The following is a 24,937-nucleotide window of genomic DNA, read 5'->3' as shown; positions in this document are numbered from 1 at the left end:
AAGCCTGAGTCCTGGGGCTCAAGCCCAAGCCGCTGCTGCCTAGGACTGAAGCATGTAACTTAGCTTTGCGGGGGCCCCCTGTGGCGTGGGGCCCCGGGCAGTTGCCCTGCTTGTCATCTCCTAACACTGGCCTTGCACTTGTGACCCCCCCCAACCCATCCTGCGACACCCTCCCCCCTGCGGGGTCGTGACCCCCAGATTGAGAGAGACAGATCTAGATGAACTGATGTACCTCCTGGAAGACCTCTCTGTACCTCTGGTTGAAAACCTCTGTAGCCATAAGCCACAGAGTTTTTCTGATCTGGGGAAAGAAATCAGAGTGAGTTAAGTACAAGTAAGGAACGATAGTTAAGAATAAAGCATAAGGTGGTAGGAGGTCACTTAAGATAGTGTGGGCAAAAAGGGTTAGATTGTTATGCAAAAGGGGTTTGAAGTGGGCCATTAATGGTTAGCAAGCAGAGGTGGTGTGTGTTTCAGATTGTTGCAATGGGTCATGAAACCAGTGTCCCATTTAAATCCAGGGTTTTTAGTGTCTAGCAGTGTTATCAATTCAAATTCCTAGGCTCACCTTTTGAAGGTGTGCAGGTTTCCTTTGCAAACAACACTGCAAACATATTTTTTTTAAAAAATTGTGTGCTTTCACTTCTTTTCTAAGTCAGGTAGGCTTTTTTTAATCCAGTGTGGCCTTTTTTCTCAATTGTGTGATTGCACCTTTTTAGGCAGCTAGTAAAATGTTCTTAAACAGTTTCCAATTAGCATGCACATTATTCTCTTTAAATTTTTTCCCAATCGATTTGACTCATAATTGTATTCAGCTTTGTGAAATTGACCATTTTAAAGCACCAAGTATATAATTAGGACAAACCTCTGCTGTGCGATTTAGTGATTGGCCTTATAATAATGCATAGAGGCAGCCTTAACTCTAAACATCCTTACATTGGGGTGATTAATCATTCTCCATCTTCATGTTGTGTTAACATAAGATTTGCATTTAATTTCCTTGTTTCTCTTTTTTCTTTTGTTTTAAAGAGAATCAAAATAACGAAGAGGAACACTTGGAAAAATATTTCACTGAGTACATTTGACTCTATTTTTATGTTTGATTTTTCAACCAGCTGAACGAGCCTTTGCCCCGGCAGGGTGGGAAATCTTTTTCTTCTGCCCTGAAATTCTGCTCCGGGTCCGCTGGTAGATGCAGCACTCCTTGCAGCAGCTTAGAGATTCTGCAGCAGATCTGAATAAATTAAAAAGTGTATGTTTGTTCATTTTCATATTTAATTTAACAATTAGGTTTTTTTATTTAATTGGATAGTAAATTGGTTGATTTTTACTCTTCCTCCATCCCAGAACTCTAGTGTGCTCCAGAATTTTGTATTTAAAACTCCCAACTGCTTGTAGAAGTTTTGCAGAGAAGGGGAAGAGAGAGAGAAAGGAGCAAAAAGTTTTGGCAGAGGAGACATTTGGGGCTTTTGGCTCCTTGGAAGGCATGGGGGGCAGTTTGGATATTGGGAACCAAGCAGGTGGTTGAGATTTTGGCACAGAAAAGGGAATGAGTCTCCTTTTTACCTCCCATTTGTGCAACAGCACAGAGTTGATTTTAAACTTGTGAAAGAGGCTTTGAACTCTTATTTTTTCCATTCCAGCAACTCTTGATAGCAATCAGTTGCCCAGTGCCCTACTGCTCCTGCACCCAACAGTGGTAGGTTAGTATATTGATTTGGCTGGATGTGTTTGTGCTAAAACAATGATCAATGAGAGAGTTAAAAATATATATAAAGATAACTTTGCCATTAGGATTCTGAGTTAATTATTCATTTATATGAATGGGGGCAGTTTGCCTTTCTCAGAGCTATTGTTTTAGGCTGGCTGCAAACTCAGGAAGACAACTATGTATTAGTTAATATTTATTTTGTTATATAGAAGATTTTCTGCACAACTAAAAGTGCTAGCAACATAAGTGTAAAGTGAATGCTTGGATTCTGGAGCACAACCTCTGTAGCAAGAAGTCGGTTTGGCAGCAAATTCCATGACTCAAGATACATAACATTGCAAATTTTAAACTTGATTAGTATCGGAGTGCTTGAACGTAATGAGTGTTTATGGTTTGTGAGATTCTTCTAAAACATCTAAGAAGCTTAGATTGTAATTCTTTCCTCTTATTTAAAGGTTAATGTGGAAAAATAACTTTAGTTCCTAATAAATGCACTTGAAAACTTAAATGTCTAGATAGGTTGCATTTAAATGTGAGGGAAGAAAGGAGGAAGGGAGTTGGAAACTGATTAGACAAAACTGAGATATTTTTAGTCTAGCAAAGTCTGCCTCCTCAGACCAAAAAATAGAGTAGCAGAGAGTGGTTTGGCATGAACCTTTGTTTCCCCTAACCTATTTTTAACTTCAGTTACTGTACCAACAGAAACTAATCATCATCCTGGAAACAAATTAATCTTTTAATAACAAATGTTTGCATATTTTCCTTTCAAAACTATTTCTACTATCCCTTTTAAAATCAACTCTTTCCCACTCGTGACTGTTTAAATAGGCAGGATATGTCATAAATTCCCAGACTTTTGCTGAAATTTGTTACAAAATCATTAGGGGACAAATCTGCTCCTGGGTCCAGACATATAACTCCTCTTAACTTCATTGTGAGCTGCTTACATGCATCTGAGGGCAGACGTTGGCCTTAAGAAATTACTTTGCAGCTAACCCTGCAGTGTGGCTCCTCTGAGGAAAATTTGGAAGGGTTAATCATTATTCTTGTGACAGTGCTGCTAGAAACTGAAAGAATTATTAACTTGACACATTGCTTAACAAATACATCTGTTAAACATTTGACAAGTAATCCAGTCTTTTTGGACTGGGAGGAGTGTGTACAGCCTGTTACTTCTCCATTGCTCTCCTGGTCACAGATTTGGTCTGTGTTACAGCGATAAGGGCTTGAGACCACCTCAGATAATTGCAGCTTTATAGCACCTTTCATCCCCAAACACTTGGGTATGTCTTCATTGCAGTTAGCCCAGGGTCTTACTGGGTGTTGTCCCTAACCCGCCTGCCATCCATACACAAACCTCTCACCCGAGTTTGGTAGTGCTTTCAACTGGGGCTAGCTCCCTTGACTTCAGGTTATTCACAGAAGTTCGAGTGGTGCTTTCATTTGGGCCGGTAACCTGTCCACTTTGCAGTGAGGATGCAGGCTAAAGTACTCAGTGCCATCCCACAATTCCCTCTACGTGCCCAGATGGATAGATGAGTTCTCCCACAATTCACTGGGAAAGAATTGTAACGTGGCTCAGCTTACTGCAGCACAAAGAACCTTGGGATATACCCCCAGAAGCCCACGCAGCGCCAGTGAGGACGAGTGACTCAGATGGGGCATGGCAAGGTGGCTGCTTACGCCCAGGTGCCAATTACCCAGGCTACTCTTCAGTCAAGACATATTCTATGAAGACTGTCCCTCATTTGGAAACTTGGCTGACCAGAGTTAGATACTTGGGTCTGCATATAGGCAAACAAGTAAGTGACCTGGTTTGCAGAGGTGCTGAGCACCTGCAACTCCTAAGTGACTGACTAATCAACCAGAGTGAACATTTTTGAGCTCCTGTAATTCAGAAGTCACTGACTCACTCTCTAGAAAGTCTCAGATAGGAATGTTTTCAAAGCATTGCAGACAGTTCTAGCTATGCAATTATCTGGGTGGAATGGGATTTAGTCATCTAAATCAGCGGTTCTCAACCAGGGGTGAGCGTACCCCTGAGGTATGCAGAGGTCTTCCAGGGGGTACATCAACTCATCTAGGTATTTGCCTAGTTTTACAACAGGCCACATAAAAAGCACTAGTGAAGTCAGTACAAACTAAAATTTAATGCAGACAAAATGAGAAAGTAAGCAATTTTTCAGTAATAGTGTGCTGTGACACTTCTATATTTTTGTCTGATTTTTGTAAGCAAGAAGTTTTTAAGTGAGGTGAAACTTGGGATACACAAGACAAATCAGGCTCCTGAAAGGGGTATAATATTCTGGAAAGGTTGAGACCCACTGATCTAAACCTCTGCCTCATTCTTTGAGAATATGCCCCCTATGGTAGGCTGTTAAAGGGGCGGGTACACCAGCTGTTGTGGGATGCAGCAAACCTTTTCCAACCCCTGCTGCTGCAGATATGGAAACTGATCTTTGACAGGCTGTCCATCCCTAGATAATGTCTGACTGGGGACTTGTGTTGGGGATATAAGGAGAGCTTAGAGAATTCTTCTCCCCCCCACCCCTCCTCCACATGTTACAGATGCTACAAAATTGTTTGAAATGGGCAGCAAACTAAAAGTTAAGGAAGTGTTAGACCTTTGAGAAACAGAAGCAGATTATTTGGATGAGGAGATGTAGCAACTAGTGTAAGTAGCTATTTTATTTTAATGTTTGTGAAAGATGCTGGATTGTGTACCCTGGAACCATACTCTGGAGAGGTCAGAGAGAAGAGTTTGCTCTCATGGGCTGCTCCGTTGGTACTGCCAGCTAGGCTACTGTGACCGGGGTCCTAGTGGGGAGCCAGCTATGGTCACTCAATTAGGGTGAACTGCAAAGAATGGGGCAAAGAATCACCATAAAGCTGATGGATATTCCAATACTTAGATTTACCACACCAGCACAAAACAGCTTCTTTATTACCTTACTGGTTACTCAGAAGTCCAAACAACACCGTTTCCTTAAAGTGATCCAGCCTCAGGCCTCCATCCAGGTACCCACGTCAAATATGATGAACATTTCTGTAAATCTTATTTCTTCTTTTAAAAGAAAATGTTTACCAATCTCAAAGGATCGGACACATTACCTCCCAGGCTAATCAGTGTTTCAGATCCTACCCAATTACACGCTACAGCCAATTCTTATTAACTAAACTAAAATTTATTAAAACACAGAAGAGAGCATGGTTAAAAGATCAGTATACATAGAGACATAAGTTCAGTTCATTGAGATGCAGATTCATAGCAGAGCTGGTGAGCTTTGTAGTTGCAAATAGTTCTCTCAGAAATAGTTCATAGATTATAGTCCAACGTCCAATATCACCTTCAGGGCGTACCAGCACAACCGTTACCTCAATCTTGCGACTCAAACTTCCCCTGATGAAGCTTAAGCAGAACTGAGATGACAGAATCAGGATCCAAGGATCTTCTATATAATTTCATGTCTTTTGACAAGTTGGGATTTCCTCGGGGAGCAAAAGGTAATTGGGATGACTTTGAAGGAGGTACTTAGCTATACGAATTAACATAAGGCCATTTGCTTGTTCCTCCACCATTCACAGTACATTTCAAAGAGAGATGAATACCGAGATATCCCGTGTTTACAATTAATTTAAATGCTAGGCTGTTCTTTTGGCCTCTGAATTATCAGAATACAGCATAGATAGGGACCGTTGATTACACTGTTGACCCTACTCATACAGATGTAAATACACAAAAACACAAACATCATCTCCCCACATATCTTTTGAGGGTTATTTATTTTGCCGGATGTTTAACCCTTTCTAGCCATGTGTCACAGCTAGCAATTAGTGCTAGTATGCTCTGCTAATTATTTGCTTTACATTTTGTGTGTGTGTGTGTGTGTGTGTGTGTTGTGGGTGGGTGGGTGGGTGTTGGGAACTGGACTGAAAATCCAGTCTCACTTCATGTAGTCCAGAGTCTGTCTAGCTGTAGAAAGTACAAGGGAGTTAGATAAATATTTGATTTGTGGGTTTTGGAGGGAATCCTTTTGATACATCTGATAGGCCAGCTACATCTGTCCTGTGGTTTACTTATCTGATACTCTCCAGTAGCTATAACTGCCCTTTTTTCAAATATCTATTGGAAGCCTTAGTGGAAATCTCTTACCTTGAAATCTGTTTCTTCGGAGAACATCTTCGTGATGTGGAAAATCCTTTCCCAGAACAAAGCTTCAAGTAAATCAGCTGCATGCCCACAGGGAAAGGAACTCTCACCACTGCCCTCAGGCCACTGCGAAATGGCACAGCTGCTCTGCAGGTGCGCTTGCTCACTAAGCTTTAGTCCTAACCCTTCTGTGGGAGAAAATTGGGCCGTTAACTGGTGCATGTATGAACCTGCCCAGCCTCAACCGCCCTGCGCACTGAGGTGCAGGTAGCTTCCTGTGCTATTCTCTGACAAGTAAGGGATCCGCACCCCTTGTGTGGGCAGCTCCCCAGCACAATGAGAGTGCATCAGTTCCTGTCTCCTCTCCTAAAATAGAAAAGGAGGACTTGTGGCACCTTAGAGACTAACCAATTTATTTGAGCATAAGCTTTCGTGAGCTACAGCTCACTTCATCGGATGAAACACTGAAACAGTGTTACAGTGAAACACTGGAATGCGTTACCTAGGGAGGTGGTAGAATCTCCTTCCTTAGAGGTTTTTAAGGTCAGGCTTGACAAAGCCCTGGCTGGGATGATTTAACTGGGAATTTGGTCCTGCTTCGAGCAGGGGGTTGGACTAGATGACCTTCTGGGGTCCTTTCCAACCCTGATATTCTATGATTCTATGCTGTAGCTCACGAAAGTTTATGCTCAAATAAATGTTAGTCTCTGCGGAATCTCCTAAAATAGCCTCTTCATTCCCTGATCAGCCTAGTAGCTCTCTTCTGCACTTGTTCCGATTTGAATTCATCTTTCTTGAACTTCCATGAGCAGAACTGAACACAGTATTCCAAATGAAGTCTTATCAGTTCCTTGTACAATGGCATTAATACTTCTCAATCTGTACTAGCAATGTCTCACTTGATGCATCTTAGGTCCGATCCCATTTGCTTTTTTCACAGCCTCCTTATGTTGGTAGTTCATGGTCATCCTGTGATTGACCCCCACATCCAGGTCTCTCTCCTCTTCTGTCACTTCCAACTGAGGAGCTCCCAGCTTGTAGCAGAAATTGTTATTAGACCCTACGTGCATGACTTTGCACTATTGAGTTTTATCCCATTTCTGTCGCTCCCAGTCTTCAAGATCATCCAGATCTTCCTGTTTAATATTCTGATCCTTGTCCATATTGATGATGCCTTCCAACTTGTACATCTGCAACAAGCCTGGATTTAAAAAAAAATGAAAATAATATATAATTCCCCAATTCGCTGTCAGATTTTAGTTCTAAAGTAGGTCAGATTAGGGCATGAACTACTTGACAGCAACTGTTTTAAGGTCAGTGTTGTATTACTTTTCTTATTTTTTATTATAGTATTTTCCCTGTCCCTTCCAACTTCAGACTTACTTTATCCCATCCAGATAAACTAAAACAGTTGCAATTATTAGCCTCGCTCATGTGAGATGGCTGTTTCCAAGAGAACTGTAATTCACACTTGTATTTTATTGATGTAAGTGACTTTTCTAAACAAATTCTGCTTTCATGCTCCCAGGCAGCCCACTAACTTCACAGGCATTGGCACAGGCTATAAGTGAGAATAGAATCTGGCCCTACTAAATTCTTAAAAGCTTCTGGTAAACTTAGTAGAGATCTTTCTCTCCACCCACCCTTCTCTCTTTCTCATGTAATCCTTGGGGCACAATAAATGTAAATAAATGTCACGATTTACACTACTTTCTGTTCTAATGAACCTTTGCATCAACTAAAGGGTTGAATTAGAATCCACTGTAAATAATTTTAGAGTATTGTCATGATCCATGAAGAATTATTTGCAAGATTAACAAAAGCAAGAAAAAAACAGGCATTACTTTGCAACTCCTGCAGTCTGCATGCCAACTGCCCATGCCCCTAGTTCGCTGGGGTGAACCAAGGCAGCTATAGAGCAGAGACAAAAGGGAACCATGATTGAGAGATGAAAAGGAAGAGCAATGAATTCGTTTGGTTGCTTTCCAGTGTAACATTCTGAAAGTGGAAAGAAAAATGTCACTTCAGAGGGATGAGTTTTTACTGATTTTTTTTTTTTCATTATATTGTGAAACCAAAACAAGTTATCTGGACTTGAAGTAAGTAGATTTCCCCTCCCCCCTCCCCCCCCCCATGAAAATAAGTGTTCAGGAGTGTGTGTGTGTGTGTGTGTGTGTACACACACACACACACACACACACACACACACAAGAATCCATGGAGTTAACAAATTAGTTGGGGAAGAGACATGTGGAAGATATGGGGCTGATCTTAATTGAATCCCTCTTTCTCTTTTGCTTGCATGTGAATAGAAATCATTCTTGTCCTCAAGGTTAGAATGCACTGGCAGCTGCTCACACCCAGCCCAAATCTGGTCCGTAGTCTGGTCATGGCTTCCAAAAACAAGTATCTGTGCAAGACGAGTGATATCTGAGTATTTAAAATCATAACTCCAATAGTGTGCTACTTTTTTTTTTTTTTAACACACCCTGCTCTTGGTACTATGACAATTATAATTATGTACAAATTCAATCGGAAATACTGTGGTCAGATTTCATAAAGCTTTAAATTCATGCAAATATTTTTTCTGTTAAATGTAATCAAATGTGTGCTGCGGTATTGTACATGGAATGTCTATCCTATCTGGAGAGGGGCCTGCATTACTAATCCTGAATTTTTTTTAAATACATCTTTAGCTTCAAAGGAATAGGTCTGTGTTGTGCTAATACTCGCACTCGGAGCACAGTACTGTTCAAGAGGGGATTTTAACACCCCACCCCCACCGCCCCCAAAAAAAGAAAAGAGCCCCCCTTCCCACCTAGGACTTCCTAACTCTAAAATAAGCTGCAGTGTCATTGAAAGATCTCCACCGATTGATCCCTTAGTATTCAAGCAATGGTATATGCATTTTTATAAATCATACGGTAAAGCAAACTAGTTTCACAAAACTATAACTGTTTGCAGAGTTATTTTAAATCAGAGGGGAAAATAGTAGCTTCCTCACCTGCAAAAATCCCATTTATTGCTGTCCCATATAGTGGAATCCCTTTCAACCAAGTATTTCATCTGAAGGTAAATAAAAACCCAGTATCCCAAACTTACGCAAAGAAACACATGAGGAGGTAGAGGCTGCCAGGCTCTGCTGTTGACATTCTTAAGCACAGTCTGCTGGTGTCTCTTCTGTCTCTCCTCTTAAACACCCAGCAGCACCTTATCCCTATGGAACATAGTAGTGCTCTATCTTTAAACCTAACTTTAACTCTGACTTTTCCAGATACTTTTGTGTCCACCATGCCCCCTCCTCTTCCCATCCTCCAAGAAGTAGTATAGTAATTATTTGCTTTGAAGCATTGGCTAGAAGCCTTAGTCATGGACCAGGACCCAGATTTGCTAAAGCACTGTACTAACATGCAACAAAAAGACAGTTTCTGCCCCCAAAAGCTTATAGTGTAAGTATTGTGGTATATTATTTATAACCAGATTACTACAGTACCAAGCTCCTTCCTAGATTAAGATTAGCCCATTCTGTAAAGTCTTTTTGGGTGGTTTGAGAGGCAGTGTGGTCCAGTGGTTTGAGTACGTGGCTGGATGGTCAGGAAACCTGGGTTTTGTTTCTGGCTCTGCCACTGACCTGCTCTGTGGGAAAAGCACTTCCTCTCTGTGCATCAGTTTCCTCTCCCACGCTTTATCCTGTCTGTTTAGATTAGAAACTCTTTGCAACTGGTAGTCCCTTCCCTAATGTGGCTGCACATTGCCTAGCCCAGTTGGGACCTCGTCTAGGCAGTACTGTAATATAGAAAATAACACGCAGAAGTAGATAATGGTTTATTTTTAAGTCACCTGTTCCTAGTTAAAGTTTCCAAATCCAAAATCTAATCTCTATACTGTAGCTTTGCTGCATCTGTGTTTGGAGAGCAGCACTGTCTAATGCTGTGCAGCAGTAAATTTACAATGGAAGATGATCTTTGTTATTTTTTTGTCTTTAAATTGTATCACACGATATTTTTTTTGTAAGCAGAATTTAAAAAAATGTCTTTCATTTTCTCTCTCAGGGTCTGACAGAAGTTGAGCTTCCTCCTTGGTGCTGGGTGCAGCAATCTGCCTGCAGAGGTAAAACTTGATATATAAAGTAGTACCAGTATCCACCAGGAGAGGGGCTAATTTCCACCTCCTGTATATCAGAGACAGGATCATGTGCGTCCTAGTGGGGACGGGGGAAGGAGAGAGTGGCTCACTAGGTTTATTTAGCATCTAGTTAAATACAGTAACTCCTCACTTAACATTGTAGTTATGTTCCTGAAAAATGCGACTTTATGCGAAACGACGTTAAGCAAATCCAATTTCCCCATAAGAATTAATGTAAATAGGAGGGGGTTAGGTTCCAGGGAAATTTTTTTCACCAGACAAAAGACATTATATACATATACAGTATAAGTTTTAAACAATTTTAAACTAACAGTTTAATATTGTACACAGCAATGAATGATTGTAAAGCTTGGTTGAGGTGGTGGGGTAAGAGGGTGGGATATATCCCCAGGAATGCCTTGCTGCTAAATGATGAACTAGCACTCGGCTGAGCCCGCAAGGGTTAATACGCTGTTGTTAATGTCGCCTCACACTCTACAAGGCAGCATGGACTGAGGCAGGAAGGAGGAAACACAATAGATGCAGGGCAGTAGCTGCAAACAGTTCCCTACAAAAACAACATGGTGAGCCCACGCTATCCAACTGGAGCGCAACACTCCCTCCTCTTGACAGCACATGCACGGCTGCACAGGTGCTGACTTTCCAAAGTGCTGTGGGTGGGGGGGTGCGTGCATGAGTGAGAGAGAGAGAGAGATGTGAATTGCCCCTTTAAGTACACTGACCCCCACTTCAAGTACGTTGCCCTTTTAAACAGATCAGCCAGTTCGGACAGGAAGCGACAGCTTCCAGCAAGCTCCCTCCTTTCTATCCCTGAGCCCTGTGCCCCTCCTCCGCTTTGTGGAGTATGGAGCAGGGGGACATCCTGACATCAACACCCCTCTCCCCCCTCCCCCAGCAAGCAGGAAGCTCCCGGGAGCGACTCCAAGGCAGAGGGCGGGTCAGGAGTTGCACGGCAGCTGGGGGGGGGGAGGGACAGCTGAACTGCTGCTGTGCAGCTGCCCAGCCACAGACCTTACAGGGAATTTAGGGGAGTAGATGCGGGGGGGCTACCGCCACCCCCCTGCCCCGTTCTAATCCCCACAAGGAGGGGCTGTTCTTCCACAGAATCCTGCAAGCAGTGGACAAAGCAGGCAGCTACCAAACAACGTTATATGGGAGCATTGTGCAACTTTAAACAAGCTTGTTCCCTAATAGATCAGCAACATAACAACAAAACAACATTAACCAGGACAACATTAAGTGAGGAGAAAGAAAAGGAGGACTTGTGGCACCTTAGAGACTAACAAATTTATTTGAGCATAAGCTTTCGTGAGCTACAGCTCACTTCATCACGAAAGCTTACGCTCAAATAGATTTGTTAGTCTCTAAGGTGCCACAAGTCCTCCTTTTCTTTTTGCGGATACAGACTAACATGGCTGCTACTCTGAAACCTGTTAAGTGAGGAGTTACTGTCGTTGTTGTTTGGAACAATAACAGTATTTATAAACTTTCTGATTGCAGCTGTTTGCTGGTAGATATTTGAAAGATGTTATTGATGGGCTTTCTTTTTTTTTAAATGTCATACTCTAGGGATCTTCTTTTAAATGATTTTTATTCAGTGTCTTTTCTACTCAGTTATTTTTTATGTTTTTGAAAGAACAATAGACAAAACTGCAACATCCCAGATTTCCTTAAATGGAAACTAATGAAACCCTGTTCCCATGTCCTGCATGTTCTCCTGATCAGGCCCAGGGCTACTGCTGCACATGTTTTGCTTGAAGTTTGTACTAGAGAGATTTTCAATGAGGGATGTGTGCACATGCTTCCTGCTTCCAAAATGCCTTAGCATCAGGAACAGCTAGAAAATAGTAAACACAAAAGTAAGCATGGATCCCACAGTGTTTTGGTTTCTTTGCAATTTTTGCTGCACTCTGATGATCTGCAAATTCCAAGATTTCCTTAAATATACCAAACCAAAAAAAAATCTTTCCATTAGGAATTAGAAAAAATAGGTTCCAACAGTAACTCTGCCTCACTGCACACTTGTATTAACTGGGGTTCCTTTTTTTCCTGGTTAAATAGATTTTATGACCAGCAGTAGGTCCTAAAATATGTGGGATGTGGAGTGTAGCTGAGCTACTGTTGATTTTAGAGCCATCATTTCTGCATTTTCTGAATCTTTGTGTAAAGTTCGCATGACATTAATGTAGGTTTGCTGTGGGAGTTATGATAGGTTTTTTTTGTTTTGTTTTTTTATGTATTAAGTAAAATAGGCAATAAAAGCCAGGTAAGTTCTCTGTTTTATTGATAGAATGGGCAGACTAGAGTCTCAATGATAAGAAAGGAGTTTCAGCTGCTTGCTACTCAGTTGTCCATAAGCAACAAGGCAAGCTAGAATTTTTGCATGTGTTGCAGACTTATACAAATAAAAGTATTAGCTAAAATATCACTCTCTAAGCAAAAACCAGTATAACTGTTCTTCCTGCTCACTCAGCTCCGTATCTATTGCTTTTAAACTTTGGAACTCCTGAAGTAATAATGGATCTTTTAAAGCCCATTTATTTTCAAGTTTTCAGTTCAGATCTCTCAAACTGTTCTGCAAAAACAACAAGGAGTCCGGTGGCACCTTAAAGACTAACAGGTTTATTTGGGCATAAGCTTTCGTGGGTAAAAAAACCCCACTTCCCCACAAAAGTTTATGCCCAAATAAATGTTAGTTTTTAAGGTGCCACCGGACTCCTCGTTCTTTTTGTGGATACAGACTAACATGGCTACCCCTCTCAAACTGTTCTGTTTATTAAAGCTGACAGCTTAATTGTACGGTCTGAGCACAGTTCATAGATGAGATCATCTGTGTTACCCACAACCTATAATTGTAAACAGTTCATCACAAGCTAGCCTACTAGTTGAAATGCTTCAGTGATAGCATGTTACAGTCAGAGCTGAGAACTCTAGCCAAAAACCACCCCCTGTGTTTGAGGAAACTCCCATTGCAGCCATCTGCAGTGCACTCACTGTCTGTGGGCTATGGAGAAATAGGGCATTGGTGGCTGCAAGCTGCAACGTCATTCACCTACATGATTTTAAATGTCTTTATTTGCTAAATGTGTGTGTCACCCTAAAATCACTTCATAATGATTTCAATTAGCCCTTTAATTAACAGCCATGTTTATAAGGAGGGACATATAACAGAGAAGTAGTTACAGGGGGTAAAAGCTTGAACTAGGGTCAGACACGTGTGAATGGGAACAGATGGAAATCTTGATTAGCTAAGGGGACCTCAAGATTCCAAAGAAATTATGCTTTAAGATGAGGGGCTAAAATGTTTGGGGTAAGAACTCCTTTGCCTTAGAATTAAGGGTCTCAAGTTAAAGAACTTTTTGCCAGTGAATTAAAGATAAGCCTCTCTTAGGTTAAGGAATGTTCCTAACTGTATATAATTCTACATGACAGGTTTCAGAGTAGCAGCCGTGTTAGTCTGTATCCTCAAAAAGAACAGGAGTACTTGTGGCACCTTAGAGACTAACAAATCTATTTGAGCACAAGCTTTCGTGGGCTGAAGGTGCCACAAGTACTCTAATTCTGCATAGTGACTCTTGTCTCTTATTCTCCAATTGGTTACTTGGGCTTTATAACGGAGCACTGTGAGAGACACTTGTTGCTCACTGTGCTCCCTAACATGATGAAGAGAGAGACTCAACAGCAGATGTATGTCCCAAGATTATTTTTTCTAAAAGCAGTGTTGGAATATAGATAAGGTTTTCCTGGGGTCTTAGAAACAAATATAGTACACTGAGGATTTGGGGGAGGGAGGGCATCAAGCTTTCTGAAGTCTACTTTTTTAAGGACTTATCTATGTGGGAAAGTTTTACTGGTATAATTATACCAATATAGTTATATTGCTATAGTTTTCCTGGTATGACACCCTGTGTGGACACTCTTATTGTGGTATAAGAGTGGGGTTTTTTGGCGTAGCTTAAACCCCTTCCAATATGACATACGATAAACCCCCCACCAGTCTTATAAGAGTGCCTACACAAGGAGTTATACTGGTGTATCAGTTTAAATGCACACCTTAGGTTTTTATAGAATAGCTTTCCCAGGTATACAAGCTCTTAAATACTTGTCCAGATCCCGCTGATGCATGACAACCTGTTAGAGTGCAGTGGTGGTCTGCCGAGTTGCAGTACTGTGATACTTCTGTTTCTCTTATTGTGAAGATTAATTTAATTGTGAAAAGCTTTGGGTGAGGTTGATCTGTGAATCAGTTCAGCTCCATTAAAATTAGTTTTCTTCCTTTTCCACTTGATATATGGATCTTCATCTGCGTCATGGTCATGTCTACAGCTAGTTAGTGCTGTCTTGCTTCGTAGAGGTTCCAAGCACACACTCTGCTGAAGTTTGTTCATAGCTCGGGTAGAGGGGAGGTAGAGACTCTAAGCTGAGAGACAGACCTGACTTTTTTTCTATTTTTAATTGACGTAGTGTGTCTTCAAAGTTATTGTTGCTGCATCCTCTACAAGACTGACGGGTTTCCTCAGGCTTTTTTCTGGCTAAGGGGAGTGGGGGAATGACGGATTGGGGCTTTGTTTGGGGTGAAGGGATTGGAGCTCATTTGGGTTGGGGAAAGTTTTGCAGGAGACCTTATTTTCTGTTTTTAATTGTTGATATGATTTTCACTCTGCAAAGCATCTAGAAAACTCTGATGGGGCTAACAGAAGTAAATCTGAACAAATAAACTGCACAAGTGGAATTCACATGAGCAAATCCCATTGGCTGTAATAGGAACTGCACTTGCAGAGTGCATTGTCAGATGAGACATCTATCAATATGATTATGATGTGCTTTCTACCGTTTACCGTGACTGAAATGGCCAAACTCCATTTTAAGGTTTGGATTTCTGGGAATGTACAAGTTTCAGATCACTTTTAGATTTCACTGGTGTCATACTGTAAATTACTGGGACAGATCCAGTCCTGATGTAAGATCACTGAAGCCAGCAGACTTATAGCAAGAGGGAATTTAATCCCTTGTTTTATTTTACATCTCTCTCTCTCTCCCCAAGTCTACAGTGTAAGGTCAATACAGACACGTAGCAAGGTTATTAAAGATACTCTGCGGTATTCATTCAGGCAGCTGACTTTTTCCTGGGGCCTGGAGAAATTAGCACTTTATAAAGAAAAAAGTGGTATTTTCGTTTCTTGCTGCTTTGCTCATTCGCCTGTGTGGCCTGTTGCAGGGCTGCTTACGGTCTGCTCTTGGCCACACACAGTGCTTCCTGTAAACTGGTCAGCAAGAGGAAACTGCTTGCGGCACTGCAGAGCCTGCTCAGCACGGTGCTGCATCTGGACTAGAGAACGAACGCCAGCAGGGCAGCACAGTGTTAGGGATGTATATCTCATTGCTCTTGTTTGCATGCACCTAAGGTAGAGGAAGAACAGGTTTTGACTGGGAAAGGTAGAGAGTGAGGAACTCAGAAGAATCAGGGAAGGATCCAAATTCCACATTTCTGCTGGCATGAAATTCAAATGCCACTTGGGCCTTGTCTACACTACCAAGTTTTGTCACCAAAAACTGTATGCAAGAGCGAACACACTACAATGGGACTTTTGTCACGAAAAACGCCCAGTGTTAGTGACAAAAAACTTCCACCCATACGAGAGACTTTTGTCTTTTCCCCTCCCTTTACTGTCGACAACAAGCCAGTGTAGACACTGCTGATTGTTTTGTCGACAGAACTGGCTTCCTCCAGTAGCCCACAATGCCTGCCCTAATTGCCCTGCTCAGTGTTTTGATCTCTGCTGCCCCGCAGGCATGTGCCCCTCCCCTTTCAAAGCTCCTGGAAGTATTTGAGCGCTGCTCCGTTTGGGGAACAAAGAAAGAGCAAACCATTGGAATGCTCCTGTTCTGCCCGGCATTAGGAACACGGCAGCAGGCAGACTGCTATGCCACTTTGCCATTCCTCAGCACGGAGAGCTCACAGAGCTGCTCATGGTGCTGCTCTCGGCAGCTGAGGGGGCTGTGGGAGAACTCGCGCAGCAATCAGGTCTTCCTTCCCACATCTTCCTTACATACCCACGGTGCATTGCTCACACAGTCGATAATGGTTTTCCCAATGTGGACATGATCTGTCGACAGAGGGAGCAAGTGTGAACGCCCTTTGGCCATTTTTGTTTTGTCCATTGTTCGGTGTCGACATAAGTTTTGTCAACAAAACTTGGTAATGTAGACAAGCCCTTGGTTTGTGATATTCTGTCTGCAGTCTAATTCCCTGATTGAAATCTTGTAGTACTAAAGGGGTAAAATTGTAGTTAATCCTTCTGGGTGAAATTCTCCCCTGTGCAGAGCCAGCATGAAGCCTATGAGCCCTTGGAGTCCTACACTGAAGGACTGAGTCTTAGTGGTGTTTAGGCCTTGTGCTGGCCTTCTTTGTGGGGGTGAATTTTACTCTTTGTGCAGAAGGATGTATGTAAAAGTACTCCCTGTCTGTTTCACTGGGGTACTGTTACATTCCTAAAGTTGCCAAGTTTGACTCTTCCCTTGTTAATCTGTTTCAAGAAGGTTTAACTTTTATCAGCCTTCCCATTTATGGTTCTAAAAGGCACAGTGTTTCTGATTATTCCTGTGCTGGGAAATGACACACGTTCAAACTGCATCTTCTCCAGAATCGGGAACTGTGTAAGCATTCTTACCTAGTTTCTCACTCTAACCCCAATGCCTTCTACAGGAAACAGTTTCAGTTTTCACTGCATTTCCCTCCCTATGAGTATCTCCACAGAATTGAAAATCAGCCAGAAAATTCCAAAGGGGCTCTTGGAATTTGAAATGATAAATCCTTTTGGCACTATGTATCTGTCTGCCTTGAGTGTGGAAGGAGGCCGGTGTGGAATTCAAGAGAGAAATAATGTGAACCAAGTAGTTGCTAAAGGAATATGCTCTGGATAAATGAGAGGGGATTGAGGTGGGAATGTGAACACCGGAGACCAGCATGTTGTAGTAGCAAAGGTAGGAGTCAACTGAGATAGGCTCTTGCACTTGCCCCTAAGAGGTGGAAAGGAAGGGACAGAAGTGGCCAGCAGCAGGTCTGGCTCCTAGGTGGAGGTACGCAAGTTACTCCGCATGGCTCTCGCCTGCAGGCATTGCCCCCCTAGCTCACATTGGCTGGTTCCCGGCCAGTGGGAGTTTGGAGCTGGTGCTCGGGGTGAGGGCAGCGCATGGAGCCCTGTGGTCCCCTCGCCTAGGAGTCGGACCTGCTGCTGGCCATTTCTGGAGGTGCAGCATGGTGTTGGAACAGCCTTAGCCGGACAGCACCGCTGACGGGACTTTTAATGGCCTGGTCGGTGGTGCTACCAAAGCTGTCATGACCCTGTGCCTTACATTCCGCAACCCAGTACTAGGTTGCAACCCACAGTTTGAAAACCACTGATATAGAGAATTAAATGACAGGGTTTGGTAGCAGCCTGGATGTGGGCTGCAGAGAAAGGAGATGGAGAAGTGTGGCACAGAAGTGTTGATCCTGGGTTAAAGGAGCCTGCTGATGGTATATCAGTGGTGATGTAGAGAGCTTGGGAGGAAAGAGGAAGTCACTTGCATCTAAGATTGATAAAAACTGATTGTTTTAAAATAACTTGGGTTTTTTTTATTTAAATTGTATTTTATTTAAATTAAATCCAGATTTATTTTAAAAAAATAAACTTACTTAAAACTAAATTTGAAATTGACTACTTATGTTAAGGCCTAAGCTTACTATCGATTAAAATCATTTAAATTAAATACACAAAATGTTAAGCAGCACATGTTTGCTGCCAAGTTTTAAAGAAAGTCAAACTCCTGTACTGGTGGAAGTCACTGTTGAAGTACCTGGAATCAGAATGTGTTGAAGTGCAAAACCAGCTTGCGTCAGCAGTAGCCTCTTCTGCAGGTGCACAGTGAATATTTTCTTTATTTCAGTTTATTCAATTAGTTAATTTCAATGATTAGTTTATTCAAAGTTAAGAAACCAACTGGGAATTAAAAAAGCAGGAAAGCTTGTTTTCCTCTTCCAAGCAATGAATAAAACCTAGATGTGACAGGATTTACTATTTCTAAAATCTTGAAAGACATAGTAACCAGAAAAAATCGGTTCTCCTCACTAACTATAGATAATACTTCTTTTTTAGATTAATCCATTGTTTATCAAAGCACATGTATCCAGCATTTTTAAGGTAGTTTTATTTAATAAAATAATTTAAAATACTGTTTCTTTGCATTTTTAATGGAAATTCAAATTGAAAGTAAATAGCGCTTGATGCAAATAGCAAGTAAAAAAGTAATCACCACCTAGTAAATATGTACTGCATTATGCACCATTTTGCTAACATAATAAAAAAATTTAAGTTACACTATATAATTGTTTAATTGTGTATAGTTACAGTGCAGGAGTGACCAAATTTACTGACCCTCCAAGCCGCATACAATAATCTTCAGAAGTTTGAGAGCAGCAAGAAACGCACAACCTGCTCCGCGGGGCAACACCTGCCGGGGTGCGGGGCTTCTGCCCCAATGCCTCCCATCCCCACTAGGCTAAAGCCGTTAGACCCCCCCTCCCTGCAGGGCAGAACCCCTAGTCCCACCACCTCACCGCAGGGCAGAAGTCCCTAGTCCCACCCCGCTGCTGCAGGTCAGAAGCCTCAAGCTCCAGTCTTATAGGTGTGCATGGGGGGGTTCTGGGAGCCGCACTTTAACTGTAAAAGAGCCACATGTGGCTCACGAGCCACAGTTTGGCCACAGCTGCTATAGTGTATCTTCCTAGTCATCAAAAAGAAGTACCAAATTTAGTGTAAAGGCTATATTTTGTTGCAAATCCACATGTTTTAATGGTTACCAACCAATAAGAATAACCTCTTAAGAAAAATAACTAAAATGTACGAGTGCAATACATGATTAAAACTGATGGTTTAAATCAAGGTTTCCTATTAGCTGATTTATATCATAATTTAAATTGGTGGTTTTAAATAATCCACCCTGCTTATATCCACTCTGATTTGGAGTTGGTGAGGAGATGTTGGAGAGATGTGGAGATTCCGTCCTTAGCTTTATCATCCTGTTGTTTGGAGGAGGTTTAAACTGGGATCTACCTTGTATTGTATGTAGAGTAATATGGTGCAGTATAGTGGTTAGAGCAAGTGATTACTACTCCGGAAATACAGAGCTTTAGTCTTGTCTATGTCACTGACTCCCGATGTAGCTTTGAGCAAATAACCTCTATGCCTCAAGCACCTGATCTGTAAAATGGGGTTACTTACTGTGACAGTCTGTACCCCTATGTACAGCCCTGTTACAAGACTGATAACTTTTGTACAAAGTACGCGTTGTGAGATGTATATGAAAACTCATAATTTGCTGATCATTATTGTCCTAGTAAAATGTGGAGCAACTTTGCATGTAAAGTTATAGAATTCCTCTGTGTGTTATTATTGGACATGTTCCAAGTATGGGAGGAGCAGCCACAAACCAGTTCCCCAGAGACAAAAAGCTAGCCCGTGCCTCTGCCAGGTGTCAGCAAAATCAAATGGACCATCATCTGGTTAAGTGGCCATCCTTTGGCAGGAAAGAGGATGTGAGTAAAAATCTTTTTCTTGGCAAAATAACAGCTGTAGGTTCCCGTCACACAGACTTTCTCTCTCTTGAACCTCAGCTAGAGATGTTTTCTCTTCTTCGAGAATCTATAAGATGAGAGAGGGAGCACCCTAAATCATTCCTCCCTTTCTCTTTACCCACGGCATCCACAACATCTGAAGAACAAAGGAAACAGCTTTGGAATGGGAGAGAGATTCTGACTGAAAGGAATTGTCAGTAAGACTGCTGTAACATGTAGTGAGAGAGAACTTTGCTTTAAGTTCACTTAGCTTGTTAAATTACATATTAGTTGCATTTTATTTTCTTGTAACCAATTCTGACTTTTATGCCTCATTACTTGTTATGACTTAAAATTAGGGCTGTCAAGCAATTAAAAAAATTAATCGCGATTAACTGCGCGATAAAAAATTGTGATTAATTGCACTGTTAATAATAGAATACCATTTATTTAAATATTTTTGGATGTTTTCTACATTTTCAAATATATTGATGTCAATTACAACACAGAATACAAGGTGTACAGTGCTCACTTTATATTAATTTTTGATTACAAGTATTTGCACTGTAAAAAAACAAAAGAAATAGAAGTTTTCAATTCACCTAATACAAGTACTGTAGTGCAATCTCTTTGTCATGAAAACTGAATTTGGAAATGTAGAGTTATGTACAAAAAAACTGCATTCAAAAATAAAACAATGTAAAATTTTAGAGCCTGCAAGTCCACTCAGTCCTACTTCTTGTTCAGCGAGTCACTCACACAAACAAGTTTGTTTACATTTGCAAGAGATAATGCTGCCCGCTTCTTGTTTACAATGTCACCTGAAAGTGAGAACAGGTGTTCTTGTGGCACTGTTGTAGCTGGCATCCCAAGATACTTATATGCCAGATGCGCTAAAGATTCATATGTCCCTTCATTCTTCAACCACCATTCCAGGGGACATGCGTCCATGCTTATGGGTTCTGCTCAATAACAATCCCAAGCAGTGTGGACCCACGCATACTCCTTTTCATTATCTGAGTCAGATATCACCAGCAGAAGGTCAATTTTCTTTTTTGGTGGTTCAGGTTCTGTAGTTTCTGCATCAGGGGTTGCTCTTTTAAGACTTCTGAAAGCACGCTGCAGATCTTGTCCCTCTCAGATTTTGGAAGGCACTTCAGATTCTTAAACCTTGCATCAACTGTTGTAGCTATCTTTAGAAATCTCACATTGGTTCCTGCTTTGTGTTTTGTCAAATCGGCAGTGAAAGTGTTCTTAAAATGAACAACATGTGCTGGGTCATCATCTGAGACTGCTATAAAATGAAATATATGGCAGAGTGCGGGTAAAACAGAGCAGGGGACATACAATTCTCCCCCAAGGAGTTAAGTCACAAATTTATTAACACATTATTTTTTTAAAAAGCATCATCAGCATGGAAGCATGTCCTTTGGAATGATGGCCGAAGCATGAAGGGGCATACGAATGTTTAGCATATCTGGCATGTAAATACCTTGCAATGCCGGCTATAAAAGTACCATGCAATGCATGTTCTCACTTACTGTTGAAATTGTAAATAAGAAGAGGGCAGCACTATCTCCTGTAAATGTAAACAAACTTGTTTGTCTTAGTGATTGGCTGAACAAGAAGTAGGACTGAGTGGATTTGTAGGCTCTGAAGTTTTACATTGTTTTGTTTTTGAGTACAGTTATGTAAGGAAAAATCTACATTTGTAAGTTGTACTTTCACGACAAAGAGATTGTACTATAGTACTTGTATGAGGCGAATTGAAAAATATTATTTCTTTTGTTTATTTTACAGTGTAAATATTTGTAATAAAAATAATATACGCTTTGATTTCAGTTACAACACAGAATACAATATATATTGTGACAGGGTTGGGCCAGATGGGTACAAGAGAGTGATAGAAGGCAGATATATTAGCCCCAGGTTAAGTAGGTCCCTTTTCCCTTGGTAAGGTAACAGGGAAGGTTCCAGGACAATCAGGAACTTTCTGGAAACAATTAAGGCAGACAGGCTGATTAGAACACCTGCAGCCAATCAAGAAGCTGCTAGAATCAATTAAGGCAGGCTAATCAGGGCACCTGGGTTTTAAAAAGGAGCTCACTTCAGTTTGTAGTGTGCGAGGAGCTGGGAGCAAGAGGCGCAAGAAGCTGAGAGTGAGAAGGCGTACTACTGGAAGACTGAGGAGTACAAGCATTATCAGACATCAGGAGGAAGGTCTTGTGGTGAGACTAAAGAAGGTGTTGGGAGGAGGCCATGGGGAAGTAGCCCAGGGAGTTGTAGCTGTCACGCAGTTGTTACAGGAGCCACTGTAGACAGCTGCGAGCCACAGGACCCTGGGCTGGAACCTGGAGTAGAGGGCGGGCCCGGGTTCCCCCCAACTCGGTACTGAAGGAGTTGAACTGGACTGTGGGTTCCACCAGAGGGGAAGGTCTCTGGCCTGTTCTCCAAACCACTAGGTGGATCATCAGAGACTGTGGGGATTGTTCTTCTTCCTTTCCCCATGCTGGCCAGTGATGAGGCTAACTGAGTGAACGGCAGATTTGAGTCACAAAAGTGGCCAAACTGAGGGCTGCTCTGAACCTCTGAGGCGAGAAAATCCGCCAATAAGCACATTGGGTCCTCACCAAGGCAGAGGAGGAACTTTTGTCACAATATGAAAATGTAGAAAAATATCCAAAATATTTAATAAATTTCAGTTGGTATTCTATTGTTTAACTGTCTGATTAAAACTGATAAATTGTGATTAATTTTTTTGAGTTAATTGTGACTTAACTGCAATTAATTGACAGCCCTACTTAAAATCTATCTTTTGTAGTTAATAAACTTGTTTTATTGCTTTATCTAAATCAGTATATTTGGATTCAGGTGCTTGGGAAACTCCATTTGGGATAACAGGATTTGTGCGTATCATTTTCTATTAATAAAACAAGGGGCATTATATGAGCTTGTATTGTCCAGGAGAGAGCTGGGCAGTACAAGACATACATTTCTGGGGTAAAGTCTGGGCCGGGGAATTTGCTGGTGTGTCTCTGCAGTGTAATTCATAAGTGGCTGGCTATTTATATAATATAAATGGGGGTAACTTACTTGCTGGAGGTTGTGTGTGAGCAGATCAGGAGTGGTGACTCTCACAGCAAAGCAGTGTAAAAGGCACTGGCACAGTGTAAAAGGTGGTAGAACTGAGGGGGAACAGCTGTTCATCAGTCCAGATTGTACCCTGGATAATGTCATGCATACCCACCTACCTCCCACTCTTAAGTTCTCTCTAAGCTGTGCGGCCATGTGGTCGCACAGCTGCCTATTAAGCCCTGCTGTGGGGAGAGGTGCCCCTCCCTGCTGGCCCTAGCACAGACCAGTCTCGGACTTGCTGCGGCCAGGGGAGAGGAGCCCATCCCTCGGCTCGGCCCGGCCCGGCCCAGCCCCGCTGGAGCTGCTGCAGTCGGGGAGAGGCACCTCTCCCCCAGCCCCAAGCTCCTGCAGTAAGAGAGGGCTTGGGGGGGGCGACTCCTCTCCCCCCAACGCAGACCAGGGACAGCCTGTACCCCAAACTCCTCATCCCCTGCACCCCAACCCTCTGCCCCAGCCCTGAGCCCCCTCCCACACTCCGAACCCCTCGGCCCAACCCTCACCACACAAATTTTGTTGTGTGCACCAACATGAAGGTAATGTGTCACACATCACCTCCATATTGGTGCACATAACAAAATTCATTCTGCACACGGACATAAAAAATTAGCGGGAGCACTGCTCCCACCGTGAGGTTTTGTTAACATTTGTGGCTAAGTGTAGAGACGTTAATAACTCGCCTTCAGGGCTCTGTCCCAGTGGTACTCAACCTTGGGATTGTGTAGAGGTTTCAGGTACTTTCAGCCACCCTTGCCTATTCCTTATTACTAAGTGAGGGGAGGGGTCCAGGCAAGGTGGAAGGAGGACTTCGGGGGTGTCCTGGTATGGAAAAGGTTGAGAACTGCTTTCCTACCCAATACCACCGCTATCTGTATCTCAACCTAGATTATTTCATCCTTCTCCTACAGCTTTTGTTCTCCTTAAGCCATGCACCTAACCATACCATTTGTAGCCTTCTCCTTTTTCCATATTGTTCCTTGTGCTTGGAACCTCTCCCCTTCCCTTTTGAGACCCGGACTCGTATATTCTTAAAACACACATCTTCCTTGAAGCCCGTTGGTGCTGATCCACCAAAATAAGTTTTCAGTATACAGCATCCCTCTTTAAAAAATGTCTTGTCCCCACCACTCTGAACTGTGCTAGTCATCTATTGTATTATGTGGCTTTACTGTGCTTTCTATCCTGTAGTGTTGCTTAATTCAGCCTGATTAATTCCCACTGACATCAGTAGGGCATGTGAATTTTTTGCATCTTTATAATTTAAGACCCTCAGTTGAAGGGGCTATAACAGTATAAAATAGTGGTATTTTATATATCATCATCATCTGATGGCCCTTCGATTGTAGAATTTTGCCTTTACGTTACAAGCGCCTTAGGGAAGGGTTTTGTCTTCCCTTATGCTTTGTGTAAGGTGAAGCATGCTGACAGTACTTAAGATATTCCTGCTTTCATAGAGGGTGAACTTTCTGTATCAGTTTTGTGAGTATTTAACAAGGTGGCTGTCTTTAGTTCCTTTGGTTGAAAGAAAAAGGGCAACCTCAGGTTGCTTTGGGTAACATTAGAGATAAATATTTAATCCATTCCATTATTATAAACCACCAACATCTGAAACATTTGCTTCTCTTCTTAAGCACTAAGCAATCATTCTGAACCAGGCTTCCACTTGAGTGTAAATTCAAGCACAGAGCCACACACCCCCAAAACTTCCTCTTTTTTAATCCTCCATTTCCTCATGAAAAAAGTACCAAACTAGCTGTAATGGAAAATTCTCTCCCTTTTTGGCTAGCTGTCTGCCACAGGTTGAGATTTTTGTAAGTTTCGTTTTACTACCTCTCTGGTGTATCAGGAAATTCTGATAGAGATAATGCTGCCCAATGACCCCAGGAACAGGAAGCAACACACACACAACCAACAAAAAAGGAAGCAACCCATTGCTGAGGCGTCCCATTTGACCCTACTGCACTGCCTGGAAGGGTCAGGGCATGGTTTTTTTCCTCGCTTTTTTAATATGAAACCTGAAGCTGCAGCAGCAACCGTGACACAGATATTTAATCAATAGGTGCACACTACGGGGGGAGATGCTAACTTTCTTACCTGAGGCGGATTATAAATGGCTAATGGCTTCATCTGTACAAAGGAAAAGCTCGTTCAGTGCCACGTTCAGTAAGAAAGCTGTGTGCCAGTCAGATCTTGTCATCAGGTT

The 24,937-nt window shown here is 42.1% G+C and overlaps 1 protein-coding gene across 2 annotated transcripts in view; it reads left to right on the top strand.

Moving 5' to 3' along the window:
• SH3BP2 (SH3 domain binding protein 2) overlaps positions 1–24,937 on the top strand; it is a 64,400-nt gene that overhangs the window by 14,292 nt on the left and 25,171 nt on the right. Inside the window, exon 2 of one of the 2 annotated variants that reach the window (XM_074950157.1) lies at positions 9,914–9,971. Coding sequence is in view for 1 of the 2 variants with exons in the window: in XM_074950156.1 (XP_074806257.1) it covers positions 24,813–24,934 (122 nt within the window). In the remaining variant the exon portion in view is untranslated. Of the gene's footprint in view, positions 1–9,913; positions 9,972–24,759; positions 24,935–24,937 lie in introns of those variants that run through there. The other variant, XM_074950156.1, reaches the window with a different exon arrangement.

The sequence above is a fragment of the Natator depressus genome, chromosome 4 (genome assembly GCF_965152275.1).
Source record: "Natator depressus isolate rNatDep1 chromosome 4, rNatDep2.hap1, whole genome shotgun sequence".
NCBI classification, from domain to species: domain Eukaryota; kingdom Metazoa; phylum Chordata; order Testudines; family Cheloniidae; genus Natator; species Natator depressus.
This window is presented reverse-complemented; position numbering and strand designations above follow the sequence as displayed.